The sequence below is a fragment of the Euleptes europaea genome, chromosome 2, assembly GCF_029931775.1.
Source record: "Euleptes europaea isolate rEulEur1 chromosome 2, rEulEur1.hap1, whole genome shotgun sequence".
Lineage (NCBI taxonomy): Eukaryota > Metazoa > Chordata > Lepidosauria > Squamata > Sphaerodactylidae > Euleptes > Euleptes europaea.
The window spans coordinates 17,269,986-17,288,457 of record NC_079313.1 but is presented as its reverse complement, the minus strand read 5'-3'; the positions used below and the strand labels follow the sequence as shown (position 1 = coordinate 17,288,457).

Here is an 18,472-nt window from a genome sequence, read left to right as displayed (position 1 = left end):
AGTTTATGCATGGGAGGTTTTGCCTCGGATTTGCCGCTCTTTAGATGAACATTTTCCCCATCTGAATTCTCAGAACTCAAAAATAAGCCCCCATGGAGAGTTTTGAGAATTCGGACAGGGGAAATGTGCATCTAGAAAATGACAAATCTAAGGCAAAACCTCCCATGCATAAATGGCCTTATAGCTTCTAGGGTCAGTTCAGGCTTGATTTGATCTGCAATCCTACGCGGAGGTGCTCTAACTGAAGCAGGTTGCAATCGATGGGTTTGGAGTGGACTAACTTAGAAGGAGATTGAGACTGGGAAGGGCAGCCATGAAGGAGCTGGAAAAGATTCTGAAGTGTAAGGATGTGTCACTGGCCACCAAGATTAAGTTAATTTCTGCCATCATATCCTCTATTACTATGTATGGGTGTGAAAGCTGGACAATGAAGAAAGCGGATAGGAAGAAAGTAGACTCCTTTGAAATGTGGTGTCGGAGGATTGTGTTACAGATACCGTGGACCGCCAAAAAAACAAACAAACACAACAACCAGCAGGTTCTAAATTAAATCAAATCAAGCACATTTGGCCAAAGGTAATATTTAGCCTGGGCACAGCAGTATTGACAAAAGTACCAGGGTATTCCTCAGTTTAGATTCCTTTGAAATGTGGTGTTGGAGGAGAGCGCTACGGGTACCGTGGACCGCCAAAAAAACAAATCAGTGGATTATAGGCCAAATCAGGCCTGAACTGACCCTAGAAGCCAAAATGACTAAACTGAGGCTGTCGTACTTTGGTCACGTTATGAGAAGGCAAGAGTCACTGGAAAAGACAGTCATGCTAGGAAAAGTTGAGGGCGGCAGGAAAAGAGGAAGACCCAACAAGAGATGGATGGACTCAATGAAGGAAGCCACGGCCCTCAATTTGCAAGACCTGAGCAAGGCTGCCAAGGACAGGACACTTTGGAGGACTTTGATTCGTAGGGTCGCCCTGAGTGGGAAGCGACCTGAGGGCCCTTCACACACACACAACTCTGCGCCGCGAAGATCCGGGCCTGGGCCTCGCTGGCCTCTCTTCCCGCCGTTGCCCAGCAACAGCGGCCTAGGCGGAAGAGGCGGGCGGCGTGACGGAGCCGGAGCGCCTGACGTGAGGGCGGCGGCGGCGGCGGCGCCTGCGGGCCCGGCCTGCGTGACGGCGGCGGCGATGCGACGGGCTCCCGTCCTGCGGGGCTGAGGATGGCAGCGGGGCCGCCGGTGGTGGCGGCGGCGGGCGGGCGGCTGTGGCAGGTGGAGGCCCCGCTGGGCCGCGGCTCGTCGGCCGCCGTCTTCCGGGCGCGCTGCCTGGGCCACCCCCGCGCCCCGCCCGCCGCCGTGAAGGAGTTTCTGCTGCCGGCCTGCGGGCCGGGAGGAGGCGGCGGCGGCGGGGGGGACTACGGCTTCCGCAAGGAGCGGGCCGCGCTGGAGGAGCTGCGGGGCCACCGCAACATCGGTGAGAGGCCGCGGGCGGGCGGACGGGCGGGCGGGCGGGCGGCGAGCATGTGCAGAGCGCCGCGGCGGGCCTCGCCAGCCCTGAGAGGAGGGCGCGCAAAATGGCGGGGAGAGGCGGCTTTCGGACGCCGGTTGAAAGGAAGGAGGGCGGGGAATGGGGGTGGCCGTAGGGTTGCCAACCTCCAGGTACTAGCTGGAGATCTCCTGCTATTACAGCTGATCTCCAGCCGATAGAGATCAGTTGCCCTGGAGAAAACGGCCGCCTTTGCCCATTGGACTCTATGGTATTGGAGTCCCTCCCCTCTCCAAACCCCGCCCTCTTCAGGCTCCGCCCCCAAAAACCTCCCTCCGATGGCGAAGAGGGACCTGGCGACCCTGGGTGCCTCTGCAGACCGAAGGGGAGGGCTTGCGCTCCGAGAAAGGACTTTTGCTTGGTGAATGTTAGGTTTAAATCTCTTACGTACTTTCAGGGTAGAATCATAGAGTTGGAAGGGACCACCGGGGTCATCTAGTCCAACCCCCTGCACAATGCAGGAAATTCACAACTACCTCCCCACACACACCCCCAGTGACCCCTACTCCTTGCTCAGAAGATGGCCAAGATGCCCTCCCTCTCATCAGCTGCTTAAGGTAGGGTTGCCAGGTCCCTCTTTGCCACCGGCGGCAGGTTTTTGGGGCAGAGCCTGAGGAGGGCAGGGTTTTGGGAGGAGAGGGACTTCAATCCTATAGAGTCCAATGACCCAAGCAGCCATTTTCTCCAGGTGAACTGATCTCTTATCAGCTGGAGATCAGTTGTAATAGCAGGAGATCTCCAGCTAGTACCTGGAGGTTCTGGAAACAGCAGCACGAAGGCTCACAATAATGTAATATAAATTTTAGACAGTTCATATAATATTTATAACCAAGAAAGAAAAAGCATTGCTTCATGCATATTCAACACAAAATAAGTACACCCAAAGCAAAATACATGTATAAGGGCGAATTGCCCTCAAACGCAAAGAAAAGTTCCACTGGCAAGTGGTAAAGAGTCTCTGTGGTGCACTTGATGTTTAAAAGAAAGCCGAGGGAAGCCGAGACGATACCTCCGGTTTGGTATTCGTTTCGCATGTGCTTCTTCATGCAATTATTCTCTAAGCAGAATGAAAAACTTATACATAACATAATGTCTAGTAGATACAAAAATGAATTATGCTCTTAACGAAATTAAATTCTTACCATGAATGTCTTAAAATTGACCCTGAGGGTTCCTAGACCACAGGTTCTCTTATCCTTCAGCGAGGTAACAGATCATATGCTAGTGCCAGGGTATAGATTTAAAATAGCAGCCCATAACATACAGGTGAGTTGAATTAATGACCTACTGAGGATCTTAAAGCTACAGTGTTACAAAAAGCAGGATAAATCAAATTCACTGTTGAGTCCGGTAGGGGTCATTGTTTTAAAGAGAAAAATGAGTTTCATTTCTTGCCTATGTAAAATCTGAGCAACATTTTGACATATGGCCATCTAGCCTCTGCTTACTAACCTCCAGGGAAGGAGAGCCCACCACCTCCCGAGGAAGCCTGTTCCACTGAGGAACCGCTCTAACTTAGAAAATTCTTCCTAATGTCTAGACGGAAACTCTTTTGATTTAATTTCAACCCGTTGGTTCTGGTCCGACCTTCTGGGGCAACAGAAAACAACTCGGCACCCTCCTCTATGTGACAGCCCTTCAAGTACTTGAAGATGGTTATCATGTCCCCTCTCAGTCTTCTCCTCTTCAGGCTAAACATACTGAGCTCCTTCAACCTTTCCTCATAGGACTTGGTTTCCAGACCCCTCACTACCTTTGTTGCCCTCCTCTGGATCCGTTCCAGCTTGTCTACATTTTTCTCAAATTGCGGTGCCCAAAACTGAACAAAATATTCTAGGTGAGGTCTAACCAGAGCAGAGTAAAGCGATACCATCACTTCGTGTTATCTGGACACTATACATTTGTTGATGCAAGATCCAAGATCGCATTTGCCTTTTTAGCTACCTCTAAAAAAAAGCAGGCAGAGCTAGAATTCCTCTCCCCAGCCCACTATGTTTCTATTATGAGGGATTTTTACGTGAGGGTGCATAATGAGATTGCCCACTTGATTCTCCTGTAGAACAGCCCGCAAAAGCCCTGTGCCAGCCAAGTGGGTAGGGGATGTGACTCAGTAGTAGAGCATCTGCTTGGTATGCAGAAGGTCCCAGGTTCAGTCCCCGGCATCTCCAGTTAAAAGGACTAGACAAGTAGGTGATGTGAAAGACCTCTGCCTGAGACCCTGGAGAGCCGCTGCCTGTCAGAGTAGACAATACTGATTTTGATGGACCAAGGGTCTGATTCAGTATAAGGCAGCTTCATGTGTTCATGTGTTCAAGTGAGGTGGGATTCGCATGCAGCCACACCTGAAGTTGCTTTACTGAGTCAAACCACTGGTCTAGCAAGGTTAGGCTTGACTGGCAGCGGCTTTCCGAGGTCTCAGATGGAGGCCTTATTTTATTTGTTTGTTTGTTAATCTTATATCCCGCCCTTCCCAGCAAAACCGAGCTCATATCCCCCACTCCCCAATCCTCTGAACTGGGTGCACCAGGGACTGAACTTGGGGGCCTTCAGCATGCAAAGCTGTTGCACTGGCTTCTCCCCACAGCAGCAGTTGGTGGCCCAGACTTGACAACTCAAATATGTAAATGGGCCAGTTTATATGGCAAATGTGTTGTTTATAATGGCAGGGCATTAGCGTCCACTTATGAGAGCAGGTACCTTAGCTATGGCTGTCACTGCACCTGTCTCGGCACTCGGGAATAAGCACTGCTCCTGCATCACTGAAAGAAAATCATAACAATGACCGTCCGTGTCTTTGAGACTCAGGGAAGACTTCCAGACATGCTGAAAAGTCAAGGAAAAGAGGATGCAAAATGTTCTTCACACCCCAGGACTTGGGGGCAGCCTGTCGCCATATCTCCCAGGTTACAACCCAATCACCCCAGACACCATTCTGTCCTTTTTTGTGAAATGCTTCCTCTTCTGCATCTACCGTAATAACAGAAATCAAGGAACCCAACACACAGCCCAAGCCTGAGCATACTTATTGCTGTTGTTCCAAGAAGGTCATCCCAGATTTGCCAAATCATTTCAGCCTATTCATTGATGGGATCTGAAATTATCACCTTTCTCTGCTGCATATGGCCGTCACAGACATATACCAAGGAGGATGGAGGTAGGCACTGCAGTATTTTCAAGCGGCAGGTGCCTTCCCTGCGATCGGATTGTGTAATAGTTAATTAAAGGTCGTCGTCTCCTTTAGCTCGAATCTCACCCCCGAGCCTCACAACCATCAGAGACTAACTCCCATCTTCCTGGTGGTACAAACAGGTCTAACTAGGAACAACAGCCATGAAGCAAAAGCTTCTTGTCATGGGTTAGAACCAACCCCCAAACTGCCTGGACTCCACACTTGTTTTATATCCGCATGACAAATGTGGAACAAGTGAGGTTTTTGTCTCATAGAATCATAGAGTTGGAAGGTACCACCAGGGTCATCTAGTCCAACCCCCTGCACAATGCAGGAAATTCACAACTACCTCCCCCACATACACCCAGTGACCCCTACTCCATGCCCAGAAGATGGCCAAGATGCCCTCCCTCTCATGAACTGCCTAAGGTCATGGAATCAGCATTGCTGACAGATCCCTTATTTATTTCTAATTCAGCTCTCGTTTATGGAACTGGCATTTGTTCCACAGATGGTCAATATCTGCTGCATCTCTGGAACCCCATCCAAGGTGTAAGAAATGGTTAGCTCTGGGTGCATCTGCACAGGGGAGGTACTGATACAGTGAATCTGATCTTCCCAAGCCTCAGAGTACCCATGTGCAGCCTGTGTGGATCCTTGATAGTTCGCTTAATAGATTAGGAGAAATGCTGGCTGCTTCATCCTCATTTGTACAGTCCTCATGAAGCTGCCTTATACTGAATCAGACCCTTGGTCCATCAAAGTCAGTATTGTTTACTCAGACCGGCAGCAGTTCTCCAGGGTCTCAGGTAGAGGTCTTTCACATCACCTATTTGCCTAGTCCCTTTAACTGGAGATGCTGGTGATTGAATCTGGGACCCCTCAAGAGAAATGTAATTCCAAACAGTGTGCAGAATGGTAGGGGCTTGAGTGTAAAATATTCCCTACTTATGTAATAGACAACAGCAGCAGTGAGAGAAACAGGGGGAAGTATCCACCGTACCAAGGGCAAGAGGAACTTGGAATAACACAGTTGCAGTTTATAAAGGCTGTGGGAAAATAGTGACTTGGATCAATGATTCCCAAATGGTGAGAACACCATGTTGCTGTAGGAATTCAGCTTCGGATGTGTTGGATCTGTGTAAGTGACTCAGTGTGTTCTGGCATTTGAGTTCTCTAGCCATATTAATATTAGCAATGACCTTCTCTGTAATCAAGCCCAAATGTTCCAGGGAGATAAGGATAAGGACGGTCGGGTTCTTGTAGTACTTTGTCAGTAATATTTCGACAGGATCAGGGAGTGAATGGTGGGGATACATTTCCTAGAAAGGCGATCTGCTTTGAAGAAGCAGAGGGTGCTTAGAAAAAGAAGAAGAGTTTGTTTTTATATGCCGACTTTCTCTACCACTTAAGGGAGACTCAAACCGGCTTACAATCGCCTTCCCTTCCCCTCCCCACAACAGACACCCTGTGAGGTAGGTGGGACTGAGGGAGCTCTATCAGAGCTGTGACTAGCCCAAGGTCACCCAGCTGGCTTCATGTGTAGGAGCGGGGAAATAAATCCAGTTCACCAGATTAGCTTCGCCCCTCATGTGGAGGAGTGGGGAATCAAACCTGGTTCTCCAGAGCAGAGTCTACCTCTCCAAACCACCTCTCAGTTGTCAGTGGGTAGGCAAGCACCAGAGGGAGACTCGAGGAAGAGTGCCTGAATAACACCGCAGGAATTGCATCAATGGTAAGTTGAGAGCAGCTTCCGGGTTCTGAAGAAGGGAGCCCTGACTCATGAAGGTCCGTGCCAAATAAAGGTCATTAGAAAGGTCAGGACTGTCATTAGTCTTCAAGGTGCTGCTGGACTATTTTCCAAGTTCTGTTGACTGAGTAATGGCTCGTGCTGATATTTTTGACCATTCTCTCCTTGCAGTTACCCTGTACGGCGTGTTTACGAGCTGCTCTTCCGTCAAAGGCCCGTCTAACTCTCTCCTCTTGGAGCTGCTGGACATCAGCGTGTCGGAGCTCCTTGTCCATTCCAGCCAGCATGGCTGCTCCATGTGGATGACCCAGCATTGTGCCCGGGACGTCCTGGAAGCCCTGGCGTTCCTCCACCACAAGGGCTACGTGCATGCTGATTTGAAGCCACGCAACATCCTCTGGAGCGCGGAGCAGGAGTGCTTCAAGCTCATTGACTTTGGACTCAGCTTCAAAGAAGGGAATCAGGTTGGCTGAGCAACTCTGACACTGTTTAGGCAGTCTTTTGAGAGGCAGTGCTGACCTTTCTCTCTCCCTCTCTGAAGGCGAGGGGGCCGCCCAGGAACCAGGATTGCTGCAGAAAGTCAGTCCGGTTGCTGAATATTTTTAGATGGCCCTTGTTAATGGGATGTAACTGTAGCCCAACATCCTGGCATTTACCAACTCCCCTCCCCCCCAAAAAAGTTGAAAGATGGATTACTGCTCACGGTATGTATGCTTCTCCCACATAGCTGGTCAACAGGTTGCGCTGGCTTTTGTATTCTGTTTCAAAAACCTGCAAACCCTGTTTTGTCCAAAGAGAGCAGTTGGACAAAAGAAATATGTGGCCTTTTATGCATGGCTGTTTCCCTCGCGGTCCCCCCTCTAAAGACTCCGGGTCTTTGTTTTGATTAAGCATGCCATTTCAGACTGTCAGAGGTCACCTCTCTCTCCCCCTTCGTTTCCCCGCATTTTCAGATGCCTGTTCTATCTTGAATTTCAAAATGTGGGGAAATGCAGGGGGAGAGCGAGGCGACCTCTGACGGTCGGAAATGGCATGCATAATCCAAACAAAGACCCGAAGTCATTGGAGGAGTGACGGCGAGTGAAACAGCCATGCATAAAAGACCTGTATCCCATGGGAAGCGATACCTCCTTCAGAACACTTTCAGCTCGGTGTGAAACGAACGTCTGTCTCCAGCCATGAAACTGTTTAACCGTCTCCATGAGCTGGAAGCAGGGAGCCTTCATTCTCTTTTGTGTATGTCGGTGGTTTTATTAGAACATCTCCTGAATCCTTCATGCAAAAAGACAGAAATTATACGTGGGTTTTTTCATCACTATGGTCCATAACATGCAGATCTGGAGAAAAAACATCCTGTTCCTTTAATAGAGGCTTAATGTGTAAAAACCAGATAGTGAATCTTGGCATGGTTTTAAGTGACACAACAGAACACTTTCTCTCCAGGTTGCTGGCATCCCTAATAAAACATGCTGATTGCTAAGATATGTCGTATTTTATAGTATATGAAATCATTCCTGGCCGTCATCATGCCACACTTGTTAGTTATTAGCAGTGGGGTGAAAGAGGGTGGTAATTAATTTACATAAGCTCTAGATTTGTACTGTTAAGAGTGAGGAAGCTTTTTGTTACAATGGTTTACAAAGGCTGAAGCCAGTGTTGATGGTGGGTCTTGTCAAGTGAAAGAAAATCCAGAATAGTAATAGATATTTTATCAACAAGGTGAAGTACAGGAGACTGTATTATTAGACTAATGAAGCTTATCTGTTAAGGTGGTTTGAAGTTGTGTAAACCAATGTAGCTCTTCCTGTGAATTAATTCTCATTATGATCCTCTTTTTGTAAACAGGGAGCTGAGTTTGTGACATCCAGCCACTTCCCAGCCTGCATGTTATCCCACCTCTTTTGGGTCAAGGGTTGGCGCTCCAGTACTCTAGTTGTAGGCCAGACTTCAGTAATGGTCAGAACTGGAGATCTGGGTGTTGGTCCTTGTCTTTAGATAGAAATCATGAAACTCAAAATCTACAGTGTAGTGATTTAAATGCAGCAATAGGTAAAGGTCCCCTGTGCAAGCACCAGGTCATTCCTGACCCATGGGGTGACGTCACATCCCAACGTTTACTAGGCAGACTTTGTTTGCGGGGTGGTTTGCCAGTGCCTTCCCCAGTCATCTTCCCTTTACCCCCAGCAAGCTAGGTGCTCATTTTACCGACCTCGGAAAGATTGAAGGCTGAGTCAACCTTGAGCCAGCTACCTGAAACCAACTTCTGTTGCGATTGAAGTTAGGTCATGAGTGGAGCTTGGACTGCAGTACTGCAGCTTATCATTCTGCACCATGGGGTAGCAGATAACAATGTCCAACTTCTCAGAGATTTCAGTTTGCAGCTCCTTCCTGCTCCCTTATTTTCTGATGCGTGGCTGCTGGTTATAAATTATCGATTACCGATAAGCTCACTAAGGCGGCTTCTTCCTGAGGTAATGCTCTCCATAAAGCTTTTCCACTCAGCCTCATTGTAAAACCTTTGGGTTGAAAATACAGATGTCGCCTTTTCTCTTTCAGTCAGCCTACTTCGGTGGAGAGTTCATCTGATTCTCACTTGCTTGAGTACTTCCAGGGGCAAGCTAAGATTCTTTTTCAGATTCTCTTGAAAAGGGTGACCCCCACAGCACAGAGCCTCTGTTCAGCTCTGGAATTTTGCTTGGAAGAGGATAATTTTAAACTAGTTTCTTAATAGATTGTCTAATTAATCCAAGGAGGAAGCAATGTAATGTTGACAGTCTGGTTGTATTTTTTGCTCCTTTTACCACGTCAAGTAGGAGCCCTGTGGTGCAGTGTGGTAAGCTGCAGTACTGCAGTCCAAGCTCTGCCCACGACCTGAGTTCTATCCCAACAGAAGTTGGTTTCAGGTAGCCGGCTCAAGGTTGACTCAGCCTTCCATCCTTCCGAGGTCGGTAAAATGAGTACCCAGCTTGCTGGGGGTAAAGGGAAGATGACTAGGGAAGGCACTGGAAAACCACCCCGTAAACAAAGTCTGCCTAGTAAACATTGGGATATGACATCACCCCATGGGTCAGGAATGACCCGGTGCTTGCACAGGGGACCTTTACCTTTACCACGTCAAGCAACCCTAAGCAGGCAGCTTACCTGTGGGTCCCTGTTAAAGAGAAGCGAAGGTATCCTTGCAAAAGATTCAAGCGATCCTGGGTTACGAATTAACATTCTAAAGCAGTTTTTTATTTTCCGTAGGATGTGAAATATATTCAGACTGATGGGTACCGGGCTCCTGAGGCAGAGCTGCAGAACTACCTGTCTCAGGCTGGACTGCAGGGCGGAACCCAGTGTACTTCTGCTGTAGATCTCTGGAGTCTAGGGATCGTGTTGGTAGAGATGTTCTCAGGAATGAAACTGAAACACATTGTCCAGTCTTGGGAATGGAAGGTGAGTGGTTCAGTTTGGAGAGGAGACTGTTGTGCTTTTGAGGTTTTAATCCCCCAAGGAGACTTGTTATGGTTTTAGTGGAAGTTGCTCTTCAGGACCTTTAAGAATTTCATCTCTCTTGAAGGCAGGTGGCATCCTGTATGGCCTGAATTTGCCTTGCTGGAGAGATGGAATAGTAAAAGGGGCCAACTGCTTAAACACTTCTACAGAAGGAGAGCCCACCACCTCCCAAAGAAGCCTGTTCCGCTGAGGAACCGCTCTAACTGGAAAATGTGGAAGACTCAGCAAAAACTTTGATTGGGGCAGGAAAAGTATTTTGAGATTTTGAGTGCTATCTTGGGTGAAGCTCAATCTTTCTGTACAGACCGACCATTAGGAGTAAATATTTTCCTGAGAGATTTCCCCTCCTCCTTTCCTTTCTAGGCAAATAACGCTGCCATTATTGATCACATTTTTGTCAGCAAAAGTGTGGAAAATTCCGCCATCCCAGCTTATCATCTCCGAGACCTCCTCAAAAGGTATGCTGACCCTCGGGTCAGGGAGAGGGACTGTGGTAGGGATGGGGGGAAATGATGTCATGCCATTGGCACAACATCACTTCTGGGTTTGCGCTGGGAGTAACCTGATAACTCTTCCCAACCCCCATTTCCCCCCTGCCGAATGGCAGTGGGAACAACAGGCAGATGGCGGGAGGATTCCTGCCAATAGCAGGCGACCTGGGAAGCCTAGCTCACCCTGCTAGGTTGGAAGGAAGATGATAAAGGAATCAGTATTCTCCTTGTAGGGGAATTATGCCTTGCAGTTCTAGACCAGCCATGAACACTCTGCCTTCTACTGGTCCATCAAAGTCAGTATTGTCTACTCAGATCGGCTACGGTTCTCCAGGGTCTCAGGCAGAGGTCTTTCACATCACCTACTTGCCTAGTCCCTTTAACTGAAGATGCCGGGGATTGAACCTGGGACCTTCTGCATGCCAAGCAGATGCTCTACCACTGAGCTACAGCCCTTCCCCAGCCTTACTATCAGTGCAGTGCTTCTGTGAAATCTGCTTCCTACAAAATATGTGGAAGTATCCTTCCTTGGAGGTCAGGAGCCCGTCTGACATAAGCCATCCAACATAGGTGGTTTAGCTACAGGAGAGCTTGTAAACCATTGGGCAGAAGAACCACTGTGTCACCTCTCGTTTCTGGGCTATAGTTTTAGAGGTGGCTGGGGCAAATTGGTTGGGGGTAGTTTCTTTCTGACTGCTTTCTAAAGCCTGAAAAAGATAAGACGTTTTTGGTCTTTAGGTCAGGGTTCTCCTGACCAGCTCGCTTTCCCTGCAGCCGGAAGGCAGCTGCAGGGAAATATTTTCCCCAAGCGCTGTAGGGCCCAGTTCAGACCAGGGCACAGTGGAGAGAAGGGGCTTCAGCCCCCTCCCTCTGTGTTTTTCTTGAGCCAAATGGGGAGGCAATTCCCCTGTTGGGGGGCTGCAGGAGTGGGGTTAGGAGAACTCTGACTCAGCTCATGGTCTGGTTTCTGGTGTAGTTTGGGCCTGATCTTCTCTGGTATAATTTCAGGGAATGAAATTCAGAGCAGAGCCTCATCCAGAGATCCGAAGACAGCGTATCTTGAATCAATCATCCTCCCACTCCCACCATTCAGCACTGTTATTGAATGCTCCCTCCATTTGCTTGCCTATTTATTGAAGTATTTATGTGCCATTTTCCCACCACAGTGGCTCAGACAACTTGCCCCCCCCCAAAAAAATTATCCACAGGTATTAATATTCTCCTTACGAAATTAGTTGGAAAAGGCCTACTTAAAAAGAGCAGCCTTACCTTTATCATGGAAGGCAGGCATCACAGAGGCCCTCCAGAGAGCCAACGTGGCGTAGTGGTTAAGAGCGGTGGTTTGGAGCAGTGGATTCTGATCTGGAGAACCGGGTTTGATTCCCCGCTCCTCCACATGAGCGGAGAAGGCTAATCTGGTGAACTGGGTTGGTTTCCCCACTCCTACACATGAAGCCAGCTGGGTGACCATGGGCTAGTCACACTCTCTCAGCTCCACCTACCTCACAGGATGTCTGTTGTGGGGAGGGGAAGGTGATTGTAAGCCGGTTTGATTCTTCCTTAAGTGGTAGAGAAAGTTGGCATATAAAAACCAACTTTCTTCTTCTCTGCACCTCCCTAGGGAGAGCATTCCATAATGTTGGAGCCACCACTGGAAAAGAGCAGGCCTTTGCTGTGTCTGAGGGACTAACTATAAGCCACAGTGGCCTCGGGTCCATCCTGTGGCTGCTGACGCCATGTCAGAAGCAGTTGTAGTTTTAAAAAAATTGCTGGGAGGCCTCCTCTGTGGATCAAGTGCGCAGTGGATCAAGTGCTCCCTCCCCTACCGTGCCTTTGTTTTCGCACCTGAAAAGGTGCAGGAGGGGACACAGAGCTCCAGGGGCCGCCACACCGTGTGCCCAATCCAGATCGGGGTCTCCCAGCAACTTTTCAAAAACGACAACTTCTAAAACAGTGTGGCTTCCATCACTAGTAGTTTGTCGGCTGAGTGGACGGCTTCAGGGGAGGATTCAGCCTCGAGGAAGCTCAGAGTTGGTAAGCGAGGTTTCTGACAGTATGTGACTGAACAGCTGAACAAAACCCTCTGGGATTTTTTGTGTGTCTTTCTGTCAGTTTGGGGTTCTTTTGTTTTCATAATTCTGAGGATTTGCTGTTAGGTTGCCAGGTAAAATAAAGAATGCCTTTGTTTTCCAGCATGCTTCACATGGAGCAAGAGAAAAGAGCTACTGCTGCGGAGGCCTTGTGCAGTCCTTTCTTCAGCATTCCTTTTGGTAGGCTGTATAAAATGTTGATTTAAAAAAAAAAACTATCCCAACTTTCTCTTGTCGAGGAGGCTAACAATCTTCAGTTTTAAAAGAACTGTTTTGCTCATAATAGTTTCTGGACTGTTTGTGGCTTGAGAGCCAGCGTGGTGTACTTGTCAAGAGCGGTGGTTTGGAGTGGTGGAGTCTGATCTGGAGAACCAGGTTTGATTCCCCACTCCTCCAAATGAGCGGAGGAGGCTAATCTGGTGAACTGGATTTGTTTCCCAACCTCTACACATGAAGCCTGCTAGTCACAGCTCTTTAAGCCCCACCTACCTCACAGGGTGTCTGTTGTGGGGAAGGGAAGGTGATTGTAAACCAATTTGATTCTCCTTTAAGTGGTAGAGAAAGTCAGCATATAAAAACCAACTCTTCTTCTTCTGGGCATGCTATTACTCCAAGGTGCAGGTAGTTTAGATACTCTGTATCACATGACTTTTGAATGCAACTATTTTACTAAGGCTAGAAACCTTTTGATTTTTCCTTTGCTCCAAAATATAGATCAAGCGGATATATTACCTCTTTTATTAGAAGATGATAGTAGACCTATTACTCTTTCAGTTGTGAAATTTTATGCCCTTCTGATTGATTTTCACAGCCATTCAGATGTGGTCTGTTTTTTTAATATTTTAGTAATCTGCTAAAAACTAATAAGTTAAGAAGCAGTATGAGGTGGAGAGAGTTAATCCAAGGTGTTTCTTATAAACATGTATGCGCGCGCACAAATCCCTTCCTGTTTCATTGAAGTCCTGAATCATGACTTAGTGACCTCTCCAAACACACTGGAGTTTTGGAGCACCTCAAAGACTAAAAAATATACAGTGGCTTGACCTTTTGTGGCAAAAACCACATCATCTTATGAAGCAGACTCCAAAGGTTATGCGCCCTACAGCAGTTGAACATGGCTACACTTCTAGCATCGCTGACTCCCACCGAAATGTCTCAATAATTTGTCCAAACATAATTATAGAGATTAGGTTGTAATGACTTGCACATAATGACAAGCATGCTAGTAAACGGAAGATGATTTTAGTATTGGTGAGGATGGAGTTGACAAGTTCCAGCCAACTCTATCAACCAGTTGCTGTCTTCCTTGGATAAAATAACCTGTTGCTCTTTGAAACTATCTGCTGTTCACAGCTCCCCACATTGAGGATCTGGTGATGCTTCCAACTCCTGTGCTGAGGTTGCTAAATATTTTGGACGATGCTGCTCTTCAGAACGACAAAGAATTTGAAGGTTCGTATTCTGCCCTTTTTCATATAGCTCCCGACTCTGAAGTATGCTGCAGAATAGAGTAGCAGGGAAAGGGGGCTTAAGATGGATTGGGGGATGCTTCCGAAATCCGCCTTTCCCATGGGGCAGTTTTCCAAAAGAGAACCGTCCTGCTTCCAACTCAGGGTGATGCTCGTTGGAGTGGGATTGGCGGAGCAGGTAATTTCTATGCGGGAGTGTTCCAGGAATGGCCGTGGGACAAAGTGGGCATGTTTGCCACCTGTTGAGGGCGGTGGTGAACTCTCCTTCCATGGAGGATTTTAAGCAGAGGCTAGATGGCCATCTGCCAACAATACTGATTCTATTACCTTAGGCAGATCATGAGAGGGAGGGCACCTTGGCCATCTTCTGGGCATGAAGTAGGGGGTCACTGGGGGTGTGGGGGGGGAGGTAGTTGTGAATGTCTTACATTGTGTAGGGGGTGGGACTAGATGACCCTGGTGGTCCCTTCCAACTCTATGATTCTGTGAATAAATCGAGTTTTGGAAGAAGGGCCTCCCTAGCATGGGACTGTCAGCCAACTCATGGTCCAAACTCTGTTTTCCCATACCTGCTCTCCCTCACCTGTCCTGACTCCTCTCTCCATCTGCAGGGATCCCAGAGTGGGCTAGTTATAAGCTCCTGCTGTCATGTACCAGAGGGGTTCATACTGTCAAGTGCGCTGTGCAGTGGGTGTGTCTTTTGGATGGTGCATAGCTAATGTGGGGTCATTAGCACACCACACCATATTTGGTGTGGGTCAGTGGTGTTAACTGTGTTCTCTGTTGCTTGAAGCGATATTGGGGTTTTTTTTTCTTTCAGTACCGCTACTGGAAGCACATAGGATGCCAACTGCACAGCTCTGACCTTACACCTGTGTAAGCAAGAGATAAAAAATAAAGTCAAGGCCGATGGTGCAAAATAAGGTAAAAATATATTTTATTACTCAGTTAAAATCCCCTATGCATTTCACCCAAGAGGCACCTTTAGGGGAATCTGTTAGTCTTGCAGTGGTTTTTCAGTGATGTACACATACACTGCAAAACTAACAGATTCCCCTGAAGAAGCCTCTTGGGTGAAACGCATAGGGGATTTTAACTGAGTAATAAAATATATTTTAACCTTATTCTGCGCCATCGGTTTTGGCCTTATTTTTTAATCTCCAGTGTCTGCTGTGGCCCTTTTATTTCTCCTTGCCACCTGTGTAAGCAGCCATGGGTGCAGACAGCATAATTGCACTGTTATTCCTTTCCAGGATTTTGAGTGGCTGCGTGCACATAGTTTTGAGCACATTATTTTGGGCACATAGTTTTCATAATAAGTTTTACATATTTGTTAATGTACTGTTGTATCGTGCTCACCCTCCAGTGATCTTAACTTGGTCAGTGTCCTAGACCAAAGCTTCTTAAACTGTGGGTCGGGGTCACGTAACTGAATGTGGGAGTCGTGAAAAATTTGGCAACAGTAAAAGGTTTCTGTATGATTTATTATCAGTAGATGTTTGATTTGTATACCTATTATATATACCTATATACCTGGGGTCACGTAAAAAATTCTCTGGCGAAAAGGGGTTGTGCGTGGAAATAGTTTAAGAAGTCCAGGGTCTAGTCCAGGGTTCCCCAACTTTTTGGAGCCTTCAGGTGCCCTTGGAATTCTGACGCTGGGTGGTTGGCACAACCTCAGTATCGCTGCCCCTGGAGGCAGAGCCAACCTCAAAATGTCAGGAGTGAGGTTACGCAAAAATGTAATATAATTCTTGAACATTTCAGGAAGGAGCTCTTGATAACAGGATGCCTTTTAAAAGAAACATATTGTTTAAAAATAATCTCTTCCGTATGCGCAGCTTATCTTCCGTCTCACAGAGAAGATTCTTGTGCTGTGGTGGCAGCTGCTGCCCGCACAGTTTTTAAAATTCTGCACAGCCAATCAGATCTCCAGGGGTCAACCAGATGCCCTGCTGGGCAAAAGCCCCACTGGCCCTGCCTACTGTCTGAAAACATTTGGCAGGCGCCAGGAAAGGTGCCAGCGGGCACCATGTTGGGGACCCCTGGTCTAGTCTCTTAGCCACTGAGCTATTTTACACAGAGAAATAATGATTTTGCCCAAAGTCAGCTAGTGAGTTTCATTCCTGAGTGGGCATCTGGACTTGGGATTGCTGTGTCCAAAGGACCACTCTTTCTCTGCTATGCACAGCAGGCTGGATCCAACCATTCTGTTTAGCTAATTGTGGAGTCTTTCTAGGTCACAAGGAGCCTTCCTCTGATGAAAGATGCTCTTCCTCCAGAGGAAGGTTCCTTGCAGGGGAGAAAGGCAAATGCTTTGCTGCATGGAGTTCTAGGATCTAACCTGTTCTTTGGTTAGTATCTTACACCATCTTTCTGGTTCCACAGATATAGTGGATGATATCAGAGAAGAATGTAGCAAATACGGGCAAATAGTTTCCTTGTTTGCCCCAAAGGAAAATCCAGGCAAAGGCCAAGTAAGTATATGGAAGGGAGGGGGGTAGTATGAGCTTTATTTTAATCTTTTTTTCCCCTAATGTTGTAAATGTGTATTAAGACTAGTGAGGAATATACGCATACTCGGCATGGAGGAGGAAGGGAGAGAGGCTGAGGGATAGAGAGAGCACCTGCACACACACACACACACACACACACACACACACACACACACACACACACACAAGCTAGGGCTCTCCTGCCGGCACAAAGTTTCTCCCCACCTGTTCCTCTCTTTCTCTTGCTGCTGGGGTTGAGCGTGCCTCCCTGCTCTCAAAAAATTTTTTTAATGTGCTCGTCCCAACGAAAAAATGCAAGATCGTTGGACCAACGCCAGAAAAGATATCATCTCTGTGATTAGCACTGTGCAAGGAACGGCTCATTTGGGGGTTTTTTTTTGGGGGGGGAATGCCTGCATAGGCTGTGATTAGGGTTTCCCTACCGTGCAAATGAGGCAATTCTTAATGGCGTACAGCGCTCCTTCGGATATTGCGTATGCATGGGGAAAAAAGCGGGAGGGGAGATGGGGAAGCATCAGCTACGTAGACATGACGCAGTGCTCCCCCTCGCTCCTCCTCTCAACTTTTCGGACTATTACTTTGGAGGTGCGATATGACGACAAACCGTCTTGGGAGCAGTCTTAACCGGCACGGTGTGATCGGAAATGAAGAATATACATCCGAAACACACACACCGAGCACGATGATAATATGCTGTAACTTGTTGGTGCGTTTAGGCCCCATAGAGAAAAGCAGGGTATAAAAAGCAACTCTTCTTCTCTGTGCATTAAGAGCACCATTTTGGGTTTTTAAAGGTCATACTAAAGTAGGTTTGGGGGAAGCAGCAGTGGAGGTGTGCAGAGACACTCCCCCCTCAAAAAACCCACCGCAGTTCAGGTGGGGAGAACTTCACATGGAAGCAATTGTGGAGTCTGAATACGTATACCCCACTTCTTATTTTTTAAGTTACCCCAGGCTGTTTATGCTTGGTAATTAGCAGCGCGTTCCAGGCTGAAGTGCCCCGCATATTTTTTTGATTTCTTCAAGCTGAACCGTCATTCCAGCCGTCACTACAAAGCCGGCACATAACTGCTTCGCATTTCTTAAGAGCCCCTTTAACGCGACCTTTTGTATTTGCTCTGCCCCTGCATCGAAGCATTTACTGAAGGAACCATGAAAAATCACAGCCACAGCTTAGCTATGCAAATGAGGATTGCTAATGACTATGCAAACAAAGGAACGAAGGAGCAGGTGAGTGGGGGGGTGGAATTTGTTTGACTTTCTCCTCTTGCACTGGGTTCGTGAACCGTCATTTTAAAGGACGGATTTCAAAAAGCAGCTGTGAGTGAGCATCAAAATCGACCCTGCATAAATGGCCCCAGTCTCTTGCCCATTTTGGAATAAGAAGGCAGCCATCTTGGGTGGATCATTATGCAAAATGCCAGATTAAATGTGCCCACCTTCCTCCCCTGTCTCCTTTCAGGTCTTCGTTGAGTATGCAAACGCTGGCGATTCCAAAGCCGCCCAACGAGCCCTGACCGGGAAGAGGTTTGACGGCAAGTTTGTTGTGGCTACCTTCTACCCACTGAGTGCCTACAAGAGGGGATACGTTTACCAAACCGTGCTTTAGTCTGAAGCAGCGGTCAGGAGTGAGGAGCATTTCCCCCCCACCCGCCTGGCTTTGCCTGAGTGGTTGTCTCTCCCCGCCCGCCCCCCCAGAGATGGAACCCGCGTATCCGCTCTTCCATCCCGTGATCTGCAAAAGTGACCCAGATACGTTTTGTTTTACTTTTGACGAATGCCAAATCTGCCTGCTCCCCTTTTCCTCCGTTAACTCTGCGATAACTGGAATTCTGACTATGAAATGGAAGCATGAGTTTAAAAATAAGCCAGCGTTTAGGTCTCCACGTAGTGGTGAGAGTTAAGACACCTCAGAAGCAAGAAGCCCCAAAAGGTGATGGGGAGGGTTGCT

The 18,472-nt window shown here is 47.8% G+C and overlaps 1 protein-coding gene across 1 annotated transcript; it reads left to right on the top strand.

Moving 5' to 3' along the window:
- Positions 1-1,216: 1,216 nt before the first annotated feature.
- UHMK1 (U2AF homology motif kinase 1) lies at positions 1,217-18,159 on the top strand. Its single transcript, XM_056845033.1, has 8 exons — positions 1,217-1,469; positions 6,632-6,924; positions 9,704-9,895; positions 10,319-10,413; positions 12,640-12,716; positions 13,890-13,988; positions 16,394-16,482; positions 17,984-18,159. Exons 1-8 carry the CDS (start codon positions 1,217-1,219, stop codon positions 18,128-18,130), a joined length of 1,245 nt encoding a protein of 414 aa, XP_056701011.1. The 3' UTR covers positions 18,131-18,159.
- Positions 18,160-18,472: the final 313 nt, after the last annotated feature.

Coding starts and splice junctions, on each gene's coding strand:
- UHMK1 (XM_056845033.1), top strand. CDS start 1,217: ATGGCAGCGGGGCCGCCGGTGGTGGCGGCGGCGGGCGGGCGGCTGTGG. Junction 13,989..16,393: donor GAACGACAAAGAATTTGAAG/GTTCGTATTCTG, acceptor CTGGTTCCACAG/ATATAGTGGATGATATCAGA. Junction 16,483..17,983: donor AAAATCCAGGCAAAGGCCAA/GTAAGTATATGG, acceptor GTCTCCTTTCAG/GTCTTCGTTGAGTATGCAAA.